The 24,736-nt window shown below is 35.9% G+C and overlaps 1 protein-coding gene across 1 annotated transcript in view; it reads left to right on the top strand.

Moving 5' to 3' along the window:
- The window catches only part of NAALADL2 (N-acetylated alpha-linked acidic dipeptidase like 2), a 1,210,813-nt gene that overhangs the window by 977,499 nt on the left and 208,578 nt on the right, over window positions 1–24,736 (top strand). Inside the window, exon 12 of the mRNA XM_064590309.1 lies at window positions 16,667–16,813. Within this exon, the coding sequence (XP_064446379.1) occupies window positions 16,667–16,813 (147 nt within the window). The remainder of the gene's footprint in view (window positions 1–16,666; window positions 16,814–24,736) is intronic.

Below are 24,736 nucleotides of genomic sequence, written 5' to 3'. Positions count from 1 at the left end.
GTAGCCTGGTGACACACAAATTAATGAAGAAGTGGACAGGAGATTGTCAGATGATAATGAAGTACTACGCAGAAAATTAAAGCAAGGGGACAAGATAGGGAGTAACTGACTGACGACTTCATATTGGATAATCAAGCAAGTCTTCTGGGAGGAGAGGACCTTTAAATGAAGACCCGAAGGAGCTGGCCAAACAAAAACTAGGGGACATGCATTCCAAATGGTGGAATGAAGTAGTCCTAAGTGTGGGGGATGTTAGTGGACAAGGAAACATGTGGTACAAGTGAGGAAGTAGCCAGGGGCCAGATCAGGCTGGGCTTTGCAAACCAGAGTCAGTGTTTGGGTTTCATTTTGAGCATAACAGGAAGCTCTTGGAGAATTTAAACTAGGAAGGAAGATCATGGGGGTAGGTTTTACATTTTTAAAGGTTAGTCTAGCAGTATTTTTTCAAAAGCATTTTCATGCAACTACCCTTTATGATCATTATGTTTAATGACTATGAGATTGAATTTAAGCATTATGGCTAGGGGTATTTAGGTTATTTCTAATATTCTCTATTTACATAATTCATCCCAAAGTATAATATATTATAATATAAGTAATAACATGGTAAATATTTTTATGTAAATAGTTTTCCTATTCTGTTAGATGGGTCACATAGGATAGGTTTCAGCCATAATATCACTGTATCAGAGAACATCTTTTTTCAAGTATGGAATGAATACATCCTGCTGAATGACTTTCTAAAAGGCTGGTACCAATTTGTTTTCATTGATGATGTAGAAGAATATAATTTATTGTAGGCTTATCAACTTTTAAAATCATTTTAAAAATCCTGTTAATTTAATAAGCAAAAACCCAAAGTAATGGTGTATATTACATATTTAACAAAAGAGAAAATACTATTTAAAGAAATTAAGTAGAAAACACCTCTATATAAAATATTAATTAGCCTAAATGTTTGCAATTTATCTGTTATCAATTTTTATTTTCCTTATTCTAAATCTGCTATCCTTGTCTAATTAGAACACAATTCATTGAAACTTGGTGATGCACATCTAAGAAAGCCTTTTGCAGATTTTCCTCAGAGCCTCAGGAGCAATACAATTTGGCATAAAGTGACATACTGTAGGAATAGGAGCTCTCAAATATTTTCTAATTCTAGTCTACCTCCTGTGGGCCAAGAGTCTATTTATAGGTGAGTCCTAAATTTTTTTTTGGGTGGGGGACGCTGGGGATTGTGTGTCTTTCTTTAAGTTGTTCCATGTCAGGAGAAGGAAATGATATATTACTGTTTGACTTTATGTATTTGCAACCGAAACCCAAGTTTAACTGATAAAGTAATCATGACAACAATGTATCTATCCACCACAGTGCTCAGTTATCCAAAAAGAATCTTGCAGCTAGCAACGTCTATTGTTAAAACTCCTACCTGTCTTTCAGATAGCAGTAGGTGCATATTACTGCATTATTTGCTAACCTTTGTGCTGTTGCCAAAGATTTCTTATCAATAGACTCTGTTCAGTTCTGCTAGATTTATGTGAACTTCCAAAAGTAATTTTCAAACCAATATACTGTCCCCTTTAAAGCACAGATTTTCTATAAATCATCTAAGCATTTCATATGGGTAAGCATTTCCGATCCAACTATATCCCAAGATCCTTGAAAATAGAAAGTATGCATTTTGTTAATAATTTATATTCTCTAGAACATGTGACACTTAGTAGGTGTTCAGCAGTGGTTATAATATATAAACAATATATACACATACATATATACATGCATACATACACATACATATTGAGAGAGAGGAAGAAATCTGTGATTACTTACGGGCATGCATGTTGTTGACAACCCTGCAAGATTGGAACTAATCATGCATCGCTAATATTATTTGAAAAGGAGCACCCCCCCCTTGCCTTAGTTATTAGTATCATGCTAGCATTATTGTTTCTGAGTTGCAGGATAATTAATGAAACATTTCACCTACTCTCAAATATCTAGGATTTGAACTGAATTGACTTTCCAAAAAAAAGAAAAATCCTCTTACTCTCTCTTTAAACTTTGACTTGCGAGCAGTCATCTTTAAGGATAGTTGTCCTGATGCAACCAAGACAGAGAGCAATGGACTCCAGAGCTCAGGGCGCAGGCTCAGGTTAGCCAGTCACCTTGGCATTTATGAAAGGGATCAGCACAGTGCAGCATAAGGATAGGTAGTGATAACAGCTCATCTCCTGCTTCCTCCTTGACAAATATTTACCAAAAAATAAATAAATTTAACTAGAGGAAAATATTTGAAGCAACAATTGGAAAAAAAAATCTTTTGACAAACCATGAAGAAGGGGGAAAGAAAAACCTGGAGTAGGAGTCAAATTCTACTACAGTCTGTTACTTATCATTTATAGGATCATTAGAAATTGCTTACCTATCTGTATCTCAATATGCTCATCTGTCAGATCGCTGTAATATCCTAATTACTTCACAGCACTATGAAAATATAAGAATATGTAGGTCAATATTCTGTATAAAGTATTTAAATAATAAGATAATAGATGTTAGAAACCTAGCTCTCAGAACCAGTAGTTTAAAAAAAGGAGAAGATATATTTTTGATTCCAAATGATAAAAATTGTACTGCAGGTAGAGTGCTATCATTGACTTCTTTATGAAATTATTTCATTTGGTCTATTTAAAGTTGTCATCATCTCACTGAATGACAAACATAAACAAAAAAAATTGGGTAGACAGACTCAGGACTCTGGGGAATTTATTATTTCTGAAAAACATCTTGTTTCTCTGAACTTTAAGAACTGACATAATTTTTTTTCTATATTAAAAAAAATATCTATAATAATAGTAATTCCTTTTACTTCTCTAAGCTCTTACCTCATACTTATTACCCCTGTACTTTTTCTTTGAGACTCCCTAGACCTCTGAATCAGAAGTCTGGGAATGGGGCCCCAGAAATCTGTGTTTAATAAGCCCTCTGGGTTATTTCTTACATGCTAAAGTCTGAGAAGCACTAGATTACATGTGTAAGGGGCAGCAAAAGAAGGTAAAAAGTAAAGAATGACTATAAAGATTTGATGTGAGCAACTGGGTGAATGCTGGGACCATTTTTGGAGAAAAGGAATACTGGGAAAAAAGCTGATTTAAAAGAAATCAATACTTTATTTTTTGGTTTATTTTTATTTTAAAATACTTAATTGTAGTATAATATATATAATAAAATATTTTATATCTTAACTTTTTTTTAAGATGTTATTTTTAAGTAATCTCTACACTCAACGTGGGGCTCAAATTTACAACCCCAAGATCAAGGGTCCCATGCTCCACTGACTGAGCCAGCCAGCTGCCCCCATCTTAACTTTTTTAAAAAGTATTTATTTATTTATTTTAATTCCAGTATAATGGGCATATTTTTTAAACATATGGTTCAGTAGTACTGAGTATATTCACATTGTTTTGCAACCAATTGTAGGAACTTTTTCATCTTGCAAAACTGAAACATACTGAACAACACCCCAGATTTTCCCTTCCCCTGGTCCCTGACAACTACCATTCTACTTTCTGTCTCTATGAATTTGACTACTCTAGATACTTCATTGTATTAACCTGGTCAGGATGCTATAACAAAATACCATAGACTGAGTGGCTTAAACAATAGACATTTACCTGTCACAATTTTGGAGGCTGGGAAGTCCAGGATCAAGGTGCTGGTTCCTGGTGAAAGCTCTTTTCCTTTCAGAGCGCCACCTTCTTGCTGTGTCTCCACATGATAGAGAGGAAGAGGACTCTGGTGCCTCTTCCTCTTCTCCTAAGGGCACCCGAGCTATCAGATTAGGGTCTTACCTTTATGACCTCATTTAACCTTTTTCACTTCCTCACAGTGCGCATCTCCAAAAATAGTCATCTTGGGGGTAAAGTCTTCAACACAGGGATTTGTGGGGGATCCACTTCAGTCACTAGCAGTCATATCATGAGAATAATACAGTATTTGTCTCTTTTGTGACGGACTTATTTTATTTAGCATAATGTAGAATTTAATCTCTGATGAGTTAAGTTTGAAGCAACTATTTCACATCCAGGCGAGTCTTAAAGGTGGCAGATGGCAAGAAGACATGCCAAGTGGTCTTTTGTGTGATTTCTGTGTCTCTCTGCAAAATGTCAAATCCAACACAAAGTCTGCTATCAAAGTAGCCTTCATTTCTACGTGCTTTGAGTTCCAGATGTGGAGAAAAGGGGAAAGCTGATTTCTTTGGAATCCCAGCATTGGGGTTAAAGAATCAAGAATATTGGACTTGGAAACAGAAACTGTGGTCCAAATTTTGGCCTTCTCACTATCTAAATGACCACAGATAATTTGCTTAAATTTCTTTTAGCAATGGTGGCTTTAAAACAGCTGGGGTGGGGGGTGGCACCTGGGTGGCTCAGTTGGTGAAGCATCTGCCTTCAGCTCAGATCATGATCCCAGGGTCCTGGGATCCAGCCCTGCAGCATCAGGCTCCTGCTGAGCAGGGAGCCTGCTTCTTCCTCTCCCTCTGCTTCTTCTCTGCCTACTTGTGCTCTCTCTCTGTCAAATAAACAAAATCTAAAAGTAAATAAATAAAAATAAAACCGCTTAGGGATAATTATTTCCTCCTTAAAGTATTGTTATAAAGATAAAATATTATATATGAAAGCACCTGGCACATAGTAGTTATGAAATACATATTTGTTAAATATAAAATGGGGGGGTTCTTTTAAGATTTTATTTATTTGAGAGAATGAGAGAGGGAGAGAGAGAGCATGAGAGGAGGGAGGGTCAGAGGGAGAAGCAGACTCCCTGCTGAGCAGGGAGCGGACGTGGGACTCGATCCTGGGACTCCAAGATCATGACCTGAGAGGAAGGCTTAACCAACTGAGCCATCCAGGCGTCCTAAGTTAGTTATTTTATATATACATATATTTATGTTTATGTATATATATATTTTTTTAATTATGTGGAGAACAAATTTTATTGTGACACTTTATACATTGCTAACCATAAAAAATAGTGCCAAGCCAATAAGATCAAAAAATAATAACGAAGGCTGAAATGAAAATATTACTATTATAAAGTTAGGCCTTCTTAAATTATTCTCATATTTCTATAAATGAAGAATAAAGCCTTGCTTTTTTATTTTTATGATAGACCACTACTGTTTTGCTTGTTACTTTTTATTGTTGTTAATTATAATACTATTTTAAATATTTTTTCTTGTGTTTTCCCATCACAGATTTATCTTGTTTCAATAGATATTTTAATGAGAAAATGTCATGAGTTTATATAGATTGTGTCTACAATAACAATTATTGTAACAACATAGTGTTAAGAATTGTTCTTTAGAAATAATAATTTATTGAGGAAAATTTAAGAAAAATAAAATACCTTAATAAAAAAATTCCTTGATACTGGTTGAAAAAATATGAAATGATACCCTATCATTTCTCAGGTATAAATAATCATCTTTTACACAGCCTTACCCTATTTTTTTGAAAAAGCCTTTTTGTGTGTGTGTGTGATTCCAAAAGGGCAATACATTTTATAATATTTAATATTTGTATAACATTTAAAAAATTCTCTTTTAATGCATTTAGTAAGCATATTTAAATAAAAAAATACAATTCTGTCACATGAACTACTTTATAAAATCCAAAGAGATTAATTTCAGACGGGAGAAAAACAAAAAAGTGTGAAAAGAACCTCCTTTAAAACCAAAGTTCACCAAAGTTCATTGAGAAAAAGTGCATTAGATAATCAGGAAAAGATTTACTTTCTGAATACGGGCATTCCATGTCTTAGAAGGCAGGAGAAAATAGTTTTTAGCAGATTTGGTAGAAAGACATTGCCAAAAATGTAGATGTGTGTGTGTGTGTGTGTGTGTGGTCTGTTGGTTACTTCAGCAATAAAGGTAATTCATAATAGTAACAGCTGGGTTCTAAGTACTTCTGAAGGAGGACTTTGTGCTGAGTGCTTAGCATGCATTATTTAATTTACTCCTCTCAACCTTTTCATATTGTACACACATTTCCTTTTTACATTAGAGAAATTCGAGGCTTCAGGAAGTTAAGTAACTGACTAAAGTCGTCCAGCTGAGAAGAGACGTACTTTTTAAGGGAGAATGCAAAATTGTCTATCTCGTCTGCAGTCTATTTGTGGGTCATGCTTTGATTGTTTTTTAGTATTTATCTCAAGCACCTACTTATCACAATGTACTCTGTGATGTCAGTACCTACTTGCTGATTTCCTCCAGGTACCTAATAGGATACACAGTTTTCTTGAAAGCAGATTTTGCCCAGCAAGGAATTGTTTCTAGTACAGTTATGACTCGTGGAATTACCTGAAGTCAACCTCAAGCTTCCTGAAATCTTTAGAACTCTGAATCCAGTCATTTTCAGGTCTAAACCTAGGCCAAGCCAAATGGTGTTTGGTCTTTTCTTCTCCTCTCCCTTCCCATTCCCTCCCATTGGAAAACACTGATATGATTGCATTGACTTCGTTTTTACAAACTTTGATCTTACCCATTTTATTGTGCTGATCACTAGGAGGTCAATAGAAAGGTAGACAAACAAATTCTCTGACCTCAAAAAACATGTAGGAGAGGCAGAAAAAATGCAAATGAGAATTGAGTTCAAACAAGTGATGTATGTGCAAAAGCTTCCTGGTACACTGTGACCAGAATAATGGTCCTAGGTCTGATACAAAGAAACCTGACCTGCGGGGATTGGTGTTGGGGTATGAGTCATGGGTAGTGCCTGGGCATCCTCTGCACAGTGCTCCTTAAGATACAATGTGGCTACAAAGCTCTGATGAACTCACTCTAGCAAAGCCATCCCCACTCTAGCAGCTCTCATGGCGCTGGGCTTTCAGGTTACACAATGATACTGTCATCTGTCAGAGTTAGACACAGTACTGCTGATGGGGTTATTTCCTCTGCCTGATTTCTCACTCTTAGCACTTAACTTGCTTGAAATGGTAATGTGTGATGGTATGCCATCCACATCCTTTGGCCCTCCTGGCTTGCCAAGTCTGCATTTTTCAGCTTCTTCTCCCTGTGCCTTCCTAAAATTAAATGAATTACCTCTAAAATACCTGAAAGCACCCACCTGATTTACAACTGCCCTGTAAGCCTGGTCATAGAGAGAACAGCAAGCTTCCTCCTGCTATCAACAGAACGATGCTAAATTTATGCAGAACAACTCCAATTGTTTCCTTTACTCTTCTTGAAACGTCTGATTTTTTTTTTTGAAGGGAAGTTACTAAACTGTTTCATCTACAGTAGTGTTTGTTTAAATATTTCATTAAAAATATTTGCAGCCTGAGACAGTTAATGTTGAACTGAAAACCAGTTAGGTTTTTCAGTTAATTTTTTAATGCCTGGCAGCTGGAATACATCACTGAAACGCTGATGCCGTCTTATTTAAAATAGCATTGCCTGTGAGGCCAGGAGAAGCTATTTAAGACAAACCTCAAGAAGGCTGGTGAAATAATAGCTGAAGTTATGTGATGTCAGCCAATTCCTCAGCATGGAACAGCATTGTGAAGCCAGAGTTGTTATCCTTCACTGAGACATAAAATCTATATCTTGATCCTTTCAGTCATTAAAGGTCCTATAGGAATTGTACGGTGGGGGTGGGGGGAGTGTATGTTCATCCAGTGCGTTGGCCAAAGGTCAGTTGGGATGGTTCTGCTTTACCTTTTCAATATGGTCACGGTTTCATTTAGATAGAATCAGAGTACAGTTTTTGGAAGGGCCCTGGGCTTGTCATTCTATATATAGTTTGCTTTGAATGAAGAAATAGGTTTAGCGATCAGAACGACCCACAGCAAACCCTATTGGCAAAATGCCAAAGTGGCAGAGGGCTCTATGGAGTCTCTTTATGTGTAAATTTTTTAAGTCACCATTTTCTTAAACTGTAAGGTAATTTTAATTGAATTGATTAATCAGCAGCCTACCAGCTCTTTCTGTATGAAGGAGGAACCCCTTTCTTATTTCCATAGTTGAGTGGGAGGGGAGGGGGATTATTAGACCGGGGGTAGAGGTGGGGAGGGGAGGGGGACAACAATGTAATGATCTAGTTAGAAATCCCTGCTCACCATTCTGTTTGTTATCATCATGTCCCTAGAGGGCAACAAAGCTTTTAATCTGTATATGGAATAATACTGCTTATTTTTATCCATCTCCCAGGCTTGAATTATGATCTAATATGATGTTTGTTTGTAAATGGTAAATCCTTATGTAAATGTCTCCTTGTAGAAAGTGAGGTGGCCCATATTTAGCATATTTTGATAATAACTTGATACTTGTCTAGAAAATACAACACACAAAAACCATGTAAACAAGAATGGTCCTCAAGGAAATCATGATTATGATGAATGGAATTTTGTTTTCAGTTTTCCCCACCACTTTTTGGCAGTCTGTTCTCTCCCAGTATCCTCCTGGTTATTGGAGTGCCTACTTTAATGACCCCTACCCCAGCAGAGAACTCATGTTATTGTCCCAAATTCTCCTGTAAGAAAATTTGTTCTTCCCTAATAAGTGGCAGTTACTTTTATCTGTCCCCTCTCCAATGATATATACATTTCTGATGGTCCTAAATGGACCTCGTGATACAATTCTAAATACCTCATTTTCCTACTTAGGCATTTTGTAAAATGCCAACATTTCTGAAGCTATGAGATATCTGCTACATGGTTTGTTTCTTTCCTACTATCCAAAAAAGCTATTTTTAAATTGATTAGCTTACAATCTGGGAATCTTGGAATTGGGAACACAATATATAGTTCAGAGGAGATTTGAAAAATTTAACATTTATTTTTGGCAGATGATTCAATCACAGATTTAAAATTCAAAAGTAATAAACAGGTAGACAATGAAAAGTCTTCCTCCTAAGCCTATTGTTCCCACCAGTACCTCTCTCCAGAGGAAACACCATTTGTAGTAGAGCATATATAGTTTTTTTCTTTTTTTAATACAAATGACATTTAGAATCTTACCACACATTATTTTTTTCCTGTAAAAATTGTGTCTTAAAGATTGTACATCTCCAGTGCATAAGTAGCTTCATTGTTCTTTTTAAAAACTGAATATTATTCCATTGTATGGATGTGACATAATTTATTTAACCTTCATAGAATTTGTAACAGTTTTTTTTCTTTAGCAATATGAGGCACCAGAATTCCCATATCCTTCACAACTCAGTCCATAATCAAACTTGCCAAAGCTTTTCATAAAGTAAAAATAAGAGATATTTTATATACCTTTTATGCATTAAAGACAATTATAGTTATTTTTCTGTGAAATGCCAGTTCATGTTCATTGACTATTTTTTTATTGGCTTTTTAGGCTTTTTGTTTTATGTATTACAGAAACTAGCCATTTATCTAGGGAATGAATCGTTAACTAATTTTTTCCCCCGGGTTTTCAATTATCTTTAGTTTATGGTAATTTTTGTCATGCAGGAAACATAAGTTTTGGGGTAATTAATGTTTTTTTTTTTTAATCTTCTGGGTATGTTCTCATACTCAAAAAATGTCTTTCCCACTCTAGGATTATTAAAAATTATCTTCCATTGTTTCCTCCATACTTTTATGATTTAGATTTTACCCTTAAAAGATGGATTCATCTGGAATGTATTGTGGTACAAGATACCATAGGGTGGATACGATTTTATTATTTTAGTGGAGATTTTTTATTTGAACCCAACAAAACAAACAAAAGTTTGTTTGCAATGTGGCTATTTTAAGGTTTAAAATAACACACCTCTTTTTATTGTTACACAAAAGCCTTCAGTGGAGAGAAAGAAAGAAGGAAAGAAAGAAAGAGAGAGAGAGAAAGAAAGAAAGAAAGAAAGAAAGAAAGAAAGAAAGAAAGAAAGAAAGAAAGAAGAAAGAAAGAAAGAAAGAAAGAAAGAAAGAAAGAAAGAAAGAAAGAAAGAAAGAAAGAAAGAAAGAAAAGAAAGAAAGAAAGAAAGAAAGAAATAGGTCTTCTGTTATCCTGTGCCTATTGGTAGGAATTTTAAGTTAACCAGGGAAGAGGAAGGGGAAATGGAGTAGATATAGAGCTGGGGGAGGAGACATGAGTTAGAGTAAGAACAAGGGCAAATTTCTTCATTTTTCTTTCTTTCTTTTTTTTTTTTTTTTAAGAGAGAGACACAGTGAGAGAGGGAACACAAGCAGGGGGAGTGAGAGAGGGAGAAGCAGGCTTCGCGCCGAGCAGGGAGCCCGATGTGGGGCTCGATCCCAGGACTCCGGGATCATGACCTGAGCTGAAGGCAGACGCTTAATGACTGAGCCACCCAGGCACCCCTTCATTTTTTATCTTTACTGTTACAGAGTGCTCTTTAAAGCATTCATTAGTACATAAATATATTTTAAATATAATCTGAAGTATTTCAAATATAAAGTAACATTTCTCCATATTTGGGAACAAGATTAAAGTTTTAAAAATGGACAGAATGAGATGAGAACTAGACTGTTTTCACTTTGGCAGTTCTACTGGTATATACTAGAGGAATAGCAGTTCTGCACCATTTAAAGCTGAAAATGCTTTGTTAACACTCTGTAAGTAGGTGATTAAACCTTTGCAGAAACCTTGAGATACTGGAGATTTTGAAAATCCCATCTTATGGGGTTGAAAATTTTCACTTAAAAAGAAAAAAGATAAAAAGCTGGTTTCTCTCCATACTCAATTTAATCTTTAATAAACGCATTGCAAGATAGTTATTGATTAAAAAAAAGTTTACCATTTGAAAATATATTCTATGTATAAGAAACTCATTATCAGATGCTGGCGTTATAAGTTAAATAAGTTTCCAGTTTAAAATATTAAAGTGAGTCAGTAAGTATAACTTCGTGTTTCCTCTCAAAGATTACTAAAGGAGAACTGTAATGCATTATGAGGAACTGAGGATGGATAGCAACTTGAGGTACTGGCATAAAAATATAACCAAAACAAGTAAGGAACTCATGATGTACACACATAGTAACTAAATAAGCATTGAAGAAATGCCACAGATATATAGTTGGTTATATATGGTTATATATATATAGTTATATATAGTTGGTTACAACCCACATCCAGTGGGTTGTAATGTAATTTAAAAAGGGGGGAGGGGGCATCTGGGTGGTTTGACTCTTGGTTTCGGCTCAGGTCATGATCTTGAGGTTGTGGGATCGAGCCCCACTTAGAGCTTTGTGCTCAATATGAGTCTGCTTCAGAGTCTTCCTCCCTCTCCTTCCCATGCTGGCTCTCTGTCTCTCTCTCTCTCAAATAAATAAATAAATTCTTTAAAAAATAAAATAAAAAAAAGATCCCTACAGTCCCAGAAAGAACAAACCCAGAGAGCTGATGGTGTGAGTTCCAGCCCCCCAAACAGCAAGCTTGATGCTCAGAAGTGATATGCTTTCAGTTGAGTCTAAAGAAAGGAAGACTTATGTTCCTGCTAATGTCAGACTGTAGCAGTTCTTTCTTACTGGGGATGGGCTGCCCTTTGTTCTATTCAAGCCTTAAACTGAGTGAAGTAAGGCCCAACTACATTAGGGAGAGTAATCTGCTTTAGTCAGTCTACCAACTCAAATGTAAATCTCATCTGAAAACACCCTCACGGACCTACCCAGAATAATGTTTGACCAAATATCTGAGTACCTAGCGGCCCAATCAGATTGACACATAAAATCAACCATCTCAGTGCCTATAAAGAGAAATCATTTTTTAAATACCCATAGGCATCATTATCACGATTGGAACATTACTATATTGTGAAAATCAGGAAAACCAGGGAGATAAATTGTTTCCATACAACTGAAGTTACAAAATAATACTGAAATGAAAAGAAAGTGATTCAATTTTATTACAATGTATAGAATGTAGTACTTTTATTTTGAATCGTACACTTGCTGTTGGAGTAAGTAATCACCTTAGATTTCCTACAAATATAGAGTGAAGATTTATGTGTGCCCAGGAAAGCAGAGTGTGGGAGAGGTAAAATGTTTGAATTATTAAACAGATTTTTATTTTTTTTTATTTTTTATTTTTTTAAAGATTTTATTTATTTATTTGACAGAGAGACACAGCAAGAGAGGGAACACAAGCAGGGGGAGTGGGAGAGGGAGAAGCAGGCTCCCCGCAGAGCAGGGAGCCCAATGCGGGACTTGATCCCAGGACCCTGGGATCATGACCCGAGCCGAAGGCAGTCGCTTAACCAACTGAGCCACCCAGGTGCCCCAAACAGATTTTTAAATACTTTAGAAATCTGTCAGTGTGCCTTGGTATCACTATTCAATTAAGGTAAATGTTGACTTAATTTCTTTGTATTTCACTTATGTGATCATTTACTATAAGGTTTTGCCTTTCAGCCTAAAAGTATTGTTGCAAAGAACATGCAGCTTTAGGATCGAGATGGTGATTTCATTTGAGGTCTTCAATAGACTTGTGGTGGGAAATTAAACAAGTGACATAACCTCAGGCATTGCCTGAACTTGGTTATTTTATGAACTGTAATAAAAATGCTTGTTATCAAATGTTAAGTATGGAGCATTTTGAACCCCTTGGATGAAATACTTAATTTGAATTTACTCAGCCTTGTAAATAAATTTAAAAGATTAATTGACCTGCACAAATTTGTTACCAACCTTCTCTTTCCCATGGTGGCTAACTTCTAGTAAAACGAAGGAAATTAACATTTCTTTCTATTTCTTTCTCAGATGTAAGTGTTCACAGGGTTGAGTAGGTCATTATCTCTTACCTGATATAGATCTATTACAATCCACTGAGGTGTTGTGTGGGAAAACACTTCACATTAGGATAGAATACAGATTTAGGGTCACTTAGGTCTATGAATTTGGCCTAGATCATAAAGTAATGAATAATAAAAAGTTTTAGAGAATAGGGTTTCTATGCCAGGAATGTTCCCTCTGAAGTGAAATCCCTAGATGAAATGACTGGGGGAAAAACTCCAATCTGAAAATTGGGTTCTTTTTTATCCTATTTTACTCTGAAAATAGCTAGGAAAAAAAGCACCAAGGAACAAAATAAACACAGGCTTGAGGGTACAGCACTTCCTCCCCTCATCACTGGTTAAATCACAGGAGAATAGGCAGCAGAGGATGAGGTGGTGAGAAAGAGAGACTGAGAAACAAAGAGAGGAAAAATGGGATGAGCTGGTGTGCTAAGTCCTCTACAGAACTTTTCAGGGAAACTCTGGGCTTCGTAGGTAAGGAAGAGATCCTAGGAAGGTTCCTCAGGGAATTGTGTTGTCCCTGATCTTCAAATTTTGGGTTGTCTTTCTTGTACTCTAGCCTCCCTCTGTACATAGTCAATATTTAGCACCATCGAAGTAGTTTAATGATCTCAACCATGAAAATACAATTTAAAAACAATTCTAAATAATGCTCATTCTGTTGGCATCTTAGTTGGTTTACAAAAGAAGTTTTTATAGATGACTGACAGAGGTGGTAATACAAACCTTTAGGGAAAAGATAGATTTGTTAGTAAATGGGTGAAATAGAGCAAGACACAGTAGGGAAAAGAATGTGGAAGTATTTTAGGGAATGTAATTCTGAAGGCTGGATATTGCCCTTTTGATTTGGCCGAAAAACAGAGAACATATAAGCGTAGCTAGAAGGAATCACAGAAATGGAAGGCGGTGAAAATAATAAAGCTATGCAATGGGATTAGCCATGGCAAGGACAGAGAGACTAGGGTATCTATAATGGCTTCAAAAAGAATGTCCTGGGCTGGTGAAAGGCTGAGGCAAAACAAGAACTGTGCTTTGTGAAACTTGTAGAGCAAACAGAGAATGCAAGAATTGATTGCAGTGGGGTCATTTGCGTCGTTTTAGCAATTGGCATATATGGGAAACACACTTTTTGACAAAGGGAAGCTATTATATAGCAATAATGACTAAATAAAAATAGTATCAAATATTACATTTAAGTGGCTCAGTCAGTTAAGTGTCTGCCTTTGTCTCAGGTAATGACCCCGGGGTCCTGGGATTGAGCCCAGAGTCCCCAGAGTCAGGCTCCCTGCTCAATGGGGAGTCTGCTTCTCTCTCTCTCTCTGCCCCTCCCCCCAGCTCATGCTCTCTCTCTCTCTCAAATAAATGAAATCTTAAAAATATATATATTACATTTAAGTTTCACATTTTTTAACTTAATTCTTTCAGAGACACATATTGTAGAATTTAAATTGTTGGTTTTTAATTCATGCTAATCTTCTGTTGAGAAAAAAAAATTTTTTTTAATATTTCAGAAGATTGTTTTCCTATTGTTTAATTAAAAGAGGAAGTAAAACACACAGACCCCTTCCACTAGCAGGTCCAATTCACTTCACTGATTGAAAAAAGAGCCGGAAATGAAAGAGTAACAGATGTTCTGATGACCCATCATTTCCAACATCTAAGTTCTGCAACTTCACACACATGCAAAGAAAGAGCACGAAGAAATGTCTCGGCCTGGCAACTCTGAGGAATTGGAGTGACAGGAACAGAGAGAAAAAAATTTCTAAGGAAATTTTTCTAACGGAATTCTAAGGAAATATCAGCATGGCTAGTATTTGGAGTAGATATTAAGAATTATATATACAGGTGGTGCCTGGGTGGCTCAGTCGTTAAGCATCTGCCTTCGGCTCAGGTCATGATCCCAGGGTCCTGGGATCGAGCCCCGCATCGGGCTCCCTGCTCCGCTGGAAGCCTGCTTCTCCTTCTCCCACTCCCCCTGCTTGTGTTCCCTCTCTCACTTTGTCTCTCTCTGTCAAATAAATAAACAAAATCTTAAAAAAAAAAAAAAAAAGAATTCTATATACAAAATGAAATGAAAGCCAAACCTGTATTTTCACTGATGTTGAGTAGGATACATGTCTCAAATGTAAGTAAAGGGAAACATGTAAGTAAAGGGAAAATAAACCACTTGTAAAAATGATTTCTAATTTTGTTGGCTAAGCATTTGGGGAGAGAAAAGACTAGATTCTATCAAATCCTTATTAAAAACATAAAAGAGTGTAACAGTCTAGGTTTCACAAATTCAAATGCATCCGGGCACCATTCAGTGAATGTGAATGAGTGAAGCAGGCTAATAATGAGACTCCGGTGATAGGACACCTGTGAATGTCTTGCTTGATGAAAGCATTCAAATTCAATTAGGAAAAAAAATCTAGTGTGGCTGAACAAATACCTTCAAAGGTGCCAGTTCTCAACAGCTGGAGCTGTCAAAAGTACTTGAAATTTTGTACATGATATAAAGTAATTTCTTTGCTTTTCATAATCTAGTACTTAAGGGTAGCTCTTCTTTGGGAATATTTAAACTCTACCTAACCTGTCCCAGGTTGATTTAAAACCTTCAGGAATCTTTGCCCCAGGAGTAGATCAGGAAGTGAAAGAGAATTAACTCGCTTTTCAGAAAATCAGACTTTCAAAAGAAGCAAATTGGTGGGGTTCACTATAAAAAAAATTAGGTTTTTATGCTTTACTCAAGATACATGTAAGTGACATTAAACTGAAACCTTGCCTTGTTTATAAATGCTCACACAGGCTTTCCATTGTAATTGATTTTAACTTTGTTGCAAAGATCTTTCTCTTAGGTCCTCAAAGAAAGTTGGATAGGTATTGAACATTATTATATGTTGGAAAAATCTAACACTGTAGTTGAAAAAAGTTGCAACGATTCATTTTCTAAATATTAGATACACATTTCCAAATCTTTTGATCAGTTATATTTAAAAGTATTTTTGAAATTATATCATGCCAAAGAAACATGGGGGTGGGCTGTTGAAGAGTCAGTGTCTTGATTCAATGACAAACATGTATTGACTACATACTTTCTGCTTGATGTGAGATGTAAAGGTTCTCATTGCTAATGTCTTACTTTTCTCATAATTACAGCTGACGAGATTGGTATTTTTCCATTAAAGTTTCATACTTGAGACTTGAGGGAATATACTTTTAAGAATGAATGGAGAGGGGTGCCTGAGTGGCTCAGTTGGTTAAGCAACTGCCTTCAGCTCAGGTCATGATCTCAGGGTCCTGGGATGAGCCCCGCATCGGGCTCGCTGCTCAGCGGGAAGCCTGCTTCTCCCTCTGACCCTCCCCCTGCTTGTGTTCCCTCTCTCACTGTCTCTCTCTGTCAATTAAATAAATAAATAAAATCTTTAAAAAAAAATTTAAAAAAGAATAAACGGAGAAACTTCCTTATGTGGTTTTCAAAAAACATTCAAAGAAGAATGATTATAACCTACAAAGCCATCTTTTAAATTTACTGGAAAACTTAAAAAAAAAAAACTAAGCTTTTTGGGGACTCAACATCATTTTAAAATATTTCAAATTAAAGGGTCATTTCAGTTCATAATAAATCTATGATAAAAATGCTTTTGGGGCACCAACGGCAAGCAGAGTTTGATTTGGTCCAGTGCTAGTCACAGTTTAGTGAACGTCAGAACCATAGGGAATTGTCACAGCGTAGGTTCCTGGGCTCCATCCCTAAAGGTTCCTATTCCCATTCCAGAGGACAAGGGGTAGCCAAAGCATTTATATTTCCAACAGGTTCCTGAGTGACATGGATGCAGCTGATCTATGGACTGTATTTCGAGTAGCACGGATTTTGGGGTGTCCCAAGAAGCATAGTATATGCTAACAATTTAAATTATGTTTTTCAGAAAAATCATTTCAACTGTTCCAGAAGAGCTAAGTGCCAAGAAACCAACGTCAGTTCTGTACAGATACAAGGTGATGCGGATTATTTCATCAACCATCTTGGAGTTCCCACTGTGCAGTTTGCCTTTGAGGATATCAAAGCATTAGAGGTGATTGTTCCTAAAAATGCAAAACCCACAAACCCATACACACACACACACAGTATAGCAGACATGCAGAATTTGATTTTATCCTGGCTATTTGTCTTTCTTACCAAGTAGGTCACTATAGGAGGCTGCTTCATTTAGAGAGTTATTCTTGTTGTTCAGAGGCTTTGTAACAGTATTTGAAAACATCAGCTCTTTTCAATAGTGTTGAATTCAATTTAAAAAGATTTATACTGTCACATTTTCACAGTGTGCTTCGCAACAAGAAATTTGCAGTAGTTGGATTAACATCAAAACATAATTGTAATCTTCAGTATTCACAGAAACAGATGACATGGACAATGGATTCTCCTCTCCTTCCCCAAGGGAAAATGCGTTTCACATTCTGTATATTAATGTGAGTCTTGTGGATTAGCTGCCCGAAGTTTGTCAATAGTTTGCCTGCCCAAAAAGATACTACTTTTTATGAGGATAGGAGGTTTTTTCTCCCAAAGATTGATTTACCTTAACTAAGTCTGTGTTCATCTATCTGTTGGACTTCAAACCTTTTGACCTTTCTCAGAATTACGACACAGGAAACTGTTTCTCTGCAGATCTAAGCCTGTTGGAGTATTTTACCTTTCACAAGTTGTGCATGCTTTATTGGGAGCAATTTGAAAGTTGGGCGGCCTGATTAAGGTAATTATTATATTAACAATATAAATAGTGACTGGAAAATAGAATAAAACCTGCTTTGTTTTTCAACTATAGATGCTCCTGAAAAGTTGTGTTTAAATTACATTTTTATAGGCTCAACTTCAGGTATGGGGTATCTTAATTTCTGATAGCATTAGCAATATTTCACTTTCTGTTTCTCAGCAGCGCTCCCACACTCATCCCTGAGTTCCTCTGTAAACAGCTAACGGTCACTAATGACTTCAATTCATGGAGGGAGAGACTCCAGGTGAATCCTATTTTTTTTAAAGCTTTTTTTTTTTTTTTAAGATTTTATTTATTTGCGAGAGAGAGAATGAGAGGCAGAGAGCATGAGAGGGAGGAGGGTCAGAGGGAGAAGCAGACTCCCTGCCGAGCAGGGAGCCCGATGCGGGACTCGATCCAGGGACTCCAGGATCATGACCTGAGCCGAAGGCACTCGCTTAACCAACTGAGCCACCCAGGCGCCCAGGTGAATCCTATTGTAATGAGGTGAATTCTTAGGTAATGGAAAAGTTATCATTACAATTTACCTGTTTTTTTAAATTGTATTTTCATATGCTATTGTTGTGTAAAAATGGGATACGTGTGTAGGGGTAGTTTTTTACCAAGCCCACTATATACACTTTAATGAAATCAATGTATTAAGACAATAACTCATTTTTAATTTTCCTGCTTGATATCTTTTAATATCTCTTCATCATCCTCCTACCTCAGCCCATCCAGCTCCTGTCATGTTAACGTGTTGAATATCTTTTATCCCATCCCTGTCTAAATCATCATGGTTAAATCTTAAGCCAAGAATTTGACAGACAGTATAGTATAGCATTAGGAATGGGTCGATACTTGACTCTGATACTTACGAGACAAATGAGTTGACCTCTTTCAGACTTGTTTTGCAAATGAGGAGCCCTGTTATACTTCTAGGCAATGGAAACAATATATATTCTAGGCAATGGAAACAATTGGCTAAATTGTGCATTACTCACCAGCTTGCCATGTTCTTTATTAAGGAGTCTGCCATGTTGTTTGTCCTAGAGTGCAGTTAAGAAGAGTATTTCTTCAATGCCTGTTGCTATCACAAATTGAAATAACCTAACAGGCCACATGTTTCCCCAGACTTGCATTGCCTGCATTACCCCCCTGGCCCTTGTAGGAATGGGGTTCATTATCACTGCACTCATTTTCAGTAAAAGAGCCAAAGTGGACAATTCTATAGTCCTTTTCACTTTATAAATCGCATGTGTTCTAAATGAGCTAATTTTATAATTATACTCAGGTTTTGGGAGAGATGATTTATTTAAATTTTATTTGGGTGATTATAATGCTAACTTCAGTGCTTTTGCCATTTTTTTTTTCCAGCAGATTGATTATGGAGCTATTATAGTCTGTTTCAACGAGTGAATGATAATAGGGAAAAAAAAAAAAAAACTGTAGGAAAAGAAACTAGTGCCACAGACGCCACTTTAAATGGACATATGGGGTATTATTCTAAAATGATTTTTGGTGAAACATGACATTTTATAATATCCATCCCCAATATTTCATGGTTCCATATTCCCACCAAGGCCTTTTCCCTATAGTTTCCCTGGGTGCTTATATATTGAATAAGATTGCATGAAGCATATTTCATCTTTAGCTTTTCTTGGTGTCTATGCTCTAATTTTCCAATAACTAATTTCACAGATGCAAAGCAATGTATGGATTTGCCAAATGCTAGAATTATTCCTTCTCATAAAATATTGCCCTGTTAATTGAAATGTCTTCAGTTGTATTTTTCATTTAAATAAGGTTTTCAATTTGTAAACATTGTTGCACCTGTTAGGAGAAAGAAGCATTCTGCACAGATTAAATACAATGCAGAGATTGCTGAAAAGGAAATGAAAAGACAGATGCTTTCTGATTAAGAGTGCAATATTTATGACAGGCTGGTGGTCTGATGCACATTTCTTCTGTCACTTAACAGCTGTTTCACATAATTTTTGTTCCAGATCAGTATATTTACTCTCCATAGGGCATGTCAGAGGGTCTGGCTTTCTTAGTATATCAAAAGATCAATCCATGCCCTAGTAAGCTTTCTACCACAGATTGAAGCTCTTGTTCCTCACGCTGTTTAACCTTATATTTTTTGCTCTTCTGCTTGAAACATTCTTTTTTAAACCCAATTTACCTCTATAATGGAGCATTTAACATTTAAATGATAATGAGATAAAGAGGTATTATAACTTTTATATAGCTGAGTTTTTTGCATAATTGTTTCAATATCATTTAGTAACCCAGCAACTGAAAACCAAGTAGCATAGGTATTTTGAAACTCTTATTCTTTTTAAGTTAGATGGCTCTGATATCAATTTTTTTTTTAAGATTTTATTTATTTATTTGACAGAGAGAGAGAGAGACAGCGAGAGCAGGAACACAAGCAGGGGGAGTGGGAGAGGGAGAAGCAGGCTTCCTGCCGAGCAGGGAGCCCGATGTGGGACTCAATCCCAGGACCCTGGGATCATAACCTGAGCCGAAGGCAGATGCTCAACGACTGAGCCACCCAGGCGCCCTCTGATATCAATTTTGATTCTTAAACTGATATATAACAGCATGAGTATCTGGGTGTATGTATGCATGTGTGAACTTTAATTTTAAGGTAATTTTATCACATAAAAATAATTAATTTGTGGAGGAACAATACAGATACAACACTACAATACACATGCACACATTTTGGAGCAAAGTAACTCATAGTTTACATCTTGATTCTTCATATTTTATACTACTGAGTAGAAGAATACTTTATTTTACTTAGTGATAATTCTTTCATTACATTTTCTGTTTGGAACTTAGTCACTGACACTGTTGTGTTAACAGATAATAACAGTTCAAAAGTCAATTAGAAGCTCTTGACTTAAGGAGGGGCACCTGGATGGCTCATTCGGTTAAGTGGCTAACTCTTGATTTGGGCTCAGGTCATGATCTCAGGGTTGTGAGATTATTAGCAATTCACCTTTTGGTGGTTGTGGGCTCTGAGCTGGGTGTAGAGCCTGCCTAAGATTCTCTCTCTCCGTCTGTCCCTTCCCCCACTCTCTCTCTCTCTCAAAACAAAACAAAACAAAACAAAAAACAAAACAAGCCCTTGACTTAAGGAACCAAATAGTTGTGTGTACCTATGCATAAGTTGTACTGATATTTTGCAGTATCTGATAGAATTTGTTTCATACTGATAGCTATGAAACTTATGTAATGTCACTTAAAAATGAGATTTTACCTTTCTACTTCATGCTAATTGGAGATGGAATGGAAAGTTGTTCTTTAGAGTTCTCTCTAGTTCATTACTTTTCTTTGTAATTTATTTTGGGAAAAGTGCTTTCAGTGTCAATCAAATCATATGGTATTATTATTTTCAGATCGGACTTAATTCATTTAGGGCAGAGGTTCTTAAACATTTTGTTCTAAAAACCCATTTACCCTCTAAAAGTATTGAAAACTCCAAAGAAAAGAGCTTTTGTCTATGTGACTAATATGTATAAATATTTCCTACATTAGGAATTAAAACTGAGAAAATGTACATATATATGTATTCATTTAAAAATAGATAGTAAACCTGTTACAAATTAATATAAATAACTTATTTTTATGAAAGAGAATTATATTTCCCAAGACAAGAAAATATAAATTAGAAGAGTGGCATTATTTTACCTTTTTGCAAATCTCTTTATGGTGACGTAATATGAGATAGCTGGATTCTCATATGTGTTTCTACACTTTAATCTGTTGTTATATGTTTTCTTGGTTGAAATGTATGAAGAAAATCTGGTGTGATAGTCTTTTCATATAATGGCAAGTATTTTTCTTCTATACTACACTGAGACTTGGGAAGTATTAGTTTTCTAACGGTTAGTTTCAACGTGGAATCTACATATTGATGAGCTTTTTGCAACCTGTACACTTATGAATGGAGAGAGAAAATGAAAGCATGAAGCTATGTAATGTCATTATTATTATGAAAATAGTGTTGATCCCAGGGAGCCCTGAGGGCCTCCGACCACACATGGAGAAATGCTGATTTGGGGACGTGGCCTTGGTTACACTAGCCTACCTCATCCTTTATGTTTGACCCAAGGTGTTCAACATTGCTCTTTTTCAAGAATCTGAACTGTGATTCTCTATAAACCTGTTTGTGTATTTTCCGGGCATTTCTGGGTATTGCCATCCCATTCACCTGACAAACAACATGAAGTAGGGAATATAACACTCTCATAAACTGTGACTTTACAAAGAATTGCACTTCTGAGAAGCCTTCTTTTAGAAGACAAGGTTAAACCCCAATCAACAAATCAACAGTTATAGAGCAGACTTGAAAAGCTTTGATTGTACAGTATATGAAATGCCTGTCACAGAGGGAGTGCTATTAAAGTTGCTGTATGCTTCTAGGAGCCTGAGGAGTAAACACAAGAAATTGAAATATGATACAGATATTGAAAAAAAAAAACAAAGAATGAAGAAACTCTTAAGACTCAAATGGATGATTCAAAAGATCATACTTCAAATTGCCTAATATTTAGAAATGGCTGCAAGGAGGACAGATGTCCCCTAGCAGTTGTCCTTGCTTAGAATTCTAAATAAGAACATTTATTCCAAATGCCTACCACCATTAGATCAAAGTATATTATGCATGTACTATATTTTAGCTCTAATGCTATTTTCAGGGATTGTCTTGTGATCATCCCTGTTATGAGGAAATTTGTTTTATAAGGAAGTTTTTTTATAATTTCAGTAATAATACTTACAGGTGGGTTTAATGACAGACCAACCATGTTGTAAGTTTGGCAACATTTAAGTTAAGAATATAGGGTAGCTTCAATGTGATATATTCAGGTATTTGTTAATTCAAACTCATTCATTTTTTTAGCCAGCAGTTATTAAGTACTTGCCATAATCCAATGCTATGTTAGAAATTCAGAGATGAATAAAATCTGCTCTCCTTCTCTTAAAGTGGTCACAGTCTAGATTAGGACTCAAGACATATAAATAATCAAGTCAAGAAAGTATAGTAGAAGTTCTCTTAAGTGACTTCCACTTAATCAGCTTGTAGAATTCATTGACAATTTCCATCCCTTTAGAACACAAAGATCAATGCCCAAGCCTCCTTGAAGCTCATCATGGTAGATCCTTTCTGAATTTTTGCATACTTGTGTTTTCTTAGTTTATGTGGTATGCTTGCCCGGAGCCAGCTATACTCTCAGATCTATATATGCCCTTTTTGCATTTGTTATAAATAACAAGGTATTTTAATTGCTACATAAACTTGTGAGTCATGAATATGAAAAAAATTACTTCTAAGAAAACTATAATGATAATGTTCTAAAAGGTGAATTGCTAATAAAAAATTGATATGCAGTAGACCAGGCAGCCCTTAAAGATCTGGGGAAATGGTAGTAATCTAGATGCATTCCGCATTCAGTCTACTTCACAAACATCTTTAATAATTCACTTTAAATAAAAAAGCAGCTTGAAATGTATTAATGTTTAGGACAAGAAAGAAATAACAGAGCTTTATTCAACAGGTCAATGTTTAGAGAAAAGGTTTTGGCTTTTCATCAAAATATTGGGCCAATAGACCTGTACAAGTTCTAAATTAACATATTACTTTAGAGATGTATTTTTCTTACTGATTATTTAATTAAACCAGCTTCTAAATAAGTAACCTGCCAGTCAGTGGGACAAATCATATTGGGTAAGATGGCTCACTCTGTAAGTGAAGTGATAGAGGCAGGGTAGTATGAAGGAAAATTTTATTTAACACATGTAACATCTGTGGTAAGCATTGTTTTGTTCTAAATACTTTAAACATGTTCATTCATTTAATTTAGTTCTTGTCCTTATAACTAGTACTTATTAGGAATGTACTAGTATTACCACTTTCATTAAAGATGAAACCTAGGCACCAAGTGGCCAACATCACCCGTCTACTAAGTGGTAGAGTAAGGCTCAAACCAGCACACTGTAGTGCCAGATATCTGGGCTTCCCCCCCTAGTCTTAGACTGTTTCTTGAGGTTTTCTACATAAAATGACTAGTCCTAAAATGCTTTCCACCTCCCACTATATCCATAGTGCAATGTAACACCACAGTATGTGGTGTTTCTTTTTATTTCTACTTTCCTATACAAAGGTTCTAAACATTTCAGCTTTGACAATTCTTAAAGTTAAGCAATAGCTGGAAGTGGGTAATATTTCTTAACTGAATTTAAAATGAGCCCATAGTTTACATATAATGACAAAATTGTTATGAATGTTTCCTTATAGTAATTTACAAAGTCTTGTCCAAGACAAATAGCATTTATAATTTTATTTCCAAGTTCATTTTGGAAGATGAGGACAAGGACGTTTGTCTCTTCTAATTTTAAAGATAATGACATATTTCTTCAAGTAGAATATTTTGAAATCTAAAACCATTTTGAGGAGGGGTACCTGGGTGGTTCAGTCAGTTAAGCAGCCAACTCTTGGTTTTGGCTCAGGTCATGACCTGGGGTTGTGAGATCTGGGTTGTGAGATCAGGCCCCATATAGGGCTCTCTGCTCAGTGGGGAGTCTGCTTCTCTCCCTCTTGGTCTCCCTCTGCCCTTCCCCCCACTCATGTGCTCTCTCTCATTCTCTCTCTGCCCCAAATAAATAAATAAATCTTTAAAAATTAAAATTATTTTGGGGATGAATTTAGATGACTCTTTAAAATGAATAATTAAAATGTTAACAGCAGTTTTGGTACCCATATGCTCTAACTGTTAACTCCAGAAGGAAACAGCATATCTAGATTTCATATAGCTGTGGATGATGACTATGGCTATGATTGAATTTCCTTGTCCATTCCTTAATCTCCACAATTCCATACCGTTTTATTTGCCTCTGGAATTGCAGGTTTTCAACATCTGTTTCACAGTTAATAGTGTTTCACACAGAAGCTTATAGTTTTGTTTGTTTTTTAATAAGCAAATGCTTCTATAGAAACTACAAAGAAAGACACAACAGTGGCCTTTGAAGTCTCATAAATGTTAAAAAGAAATGGGTTGAAGCCAAGGCCACTTGGCTTTTAAAGATCACTATAGCTTCCTCATGAAAGTTCCAGCTTTTATATTAGTCTCAAGAGAGTTGCAGTTGTCGTCAGTCTTTTATGATGCTCTGTCCCTGTGATTTTAAATGAACAGAGAATATTCTGAAGGAGAACAAAGTATTTACCAGTATTTTGAT

This window comes from Mirounga angustirostris, unplaced genomic scaffold, assembly GCF_029215605.1.
Source record: "Mirounga angustirostris isolate CCGP_5_RB_7025 unplaced genomic scaffold, mMirAng1.0.hap1 SCAF_1, whole genome shotgun sequence".
Classification (NCBI taxonomy): domain Eukaryota; kingdom Metazoa; phylum Chordata; class Mammalia; order Carnivora; family Phocidae; genus Mirounga; species Mirounga angustirostris.
Note: the sequence above shows the minus strand (reverse complement) of the source record. Positions and strands in the feature narration are given on the sequence as shown.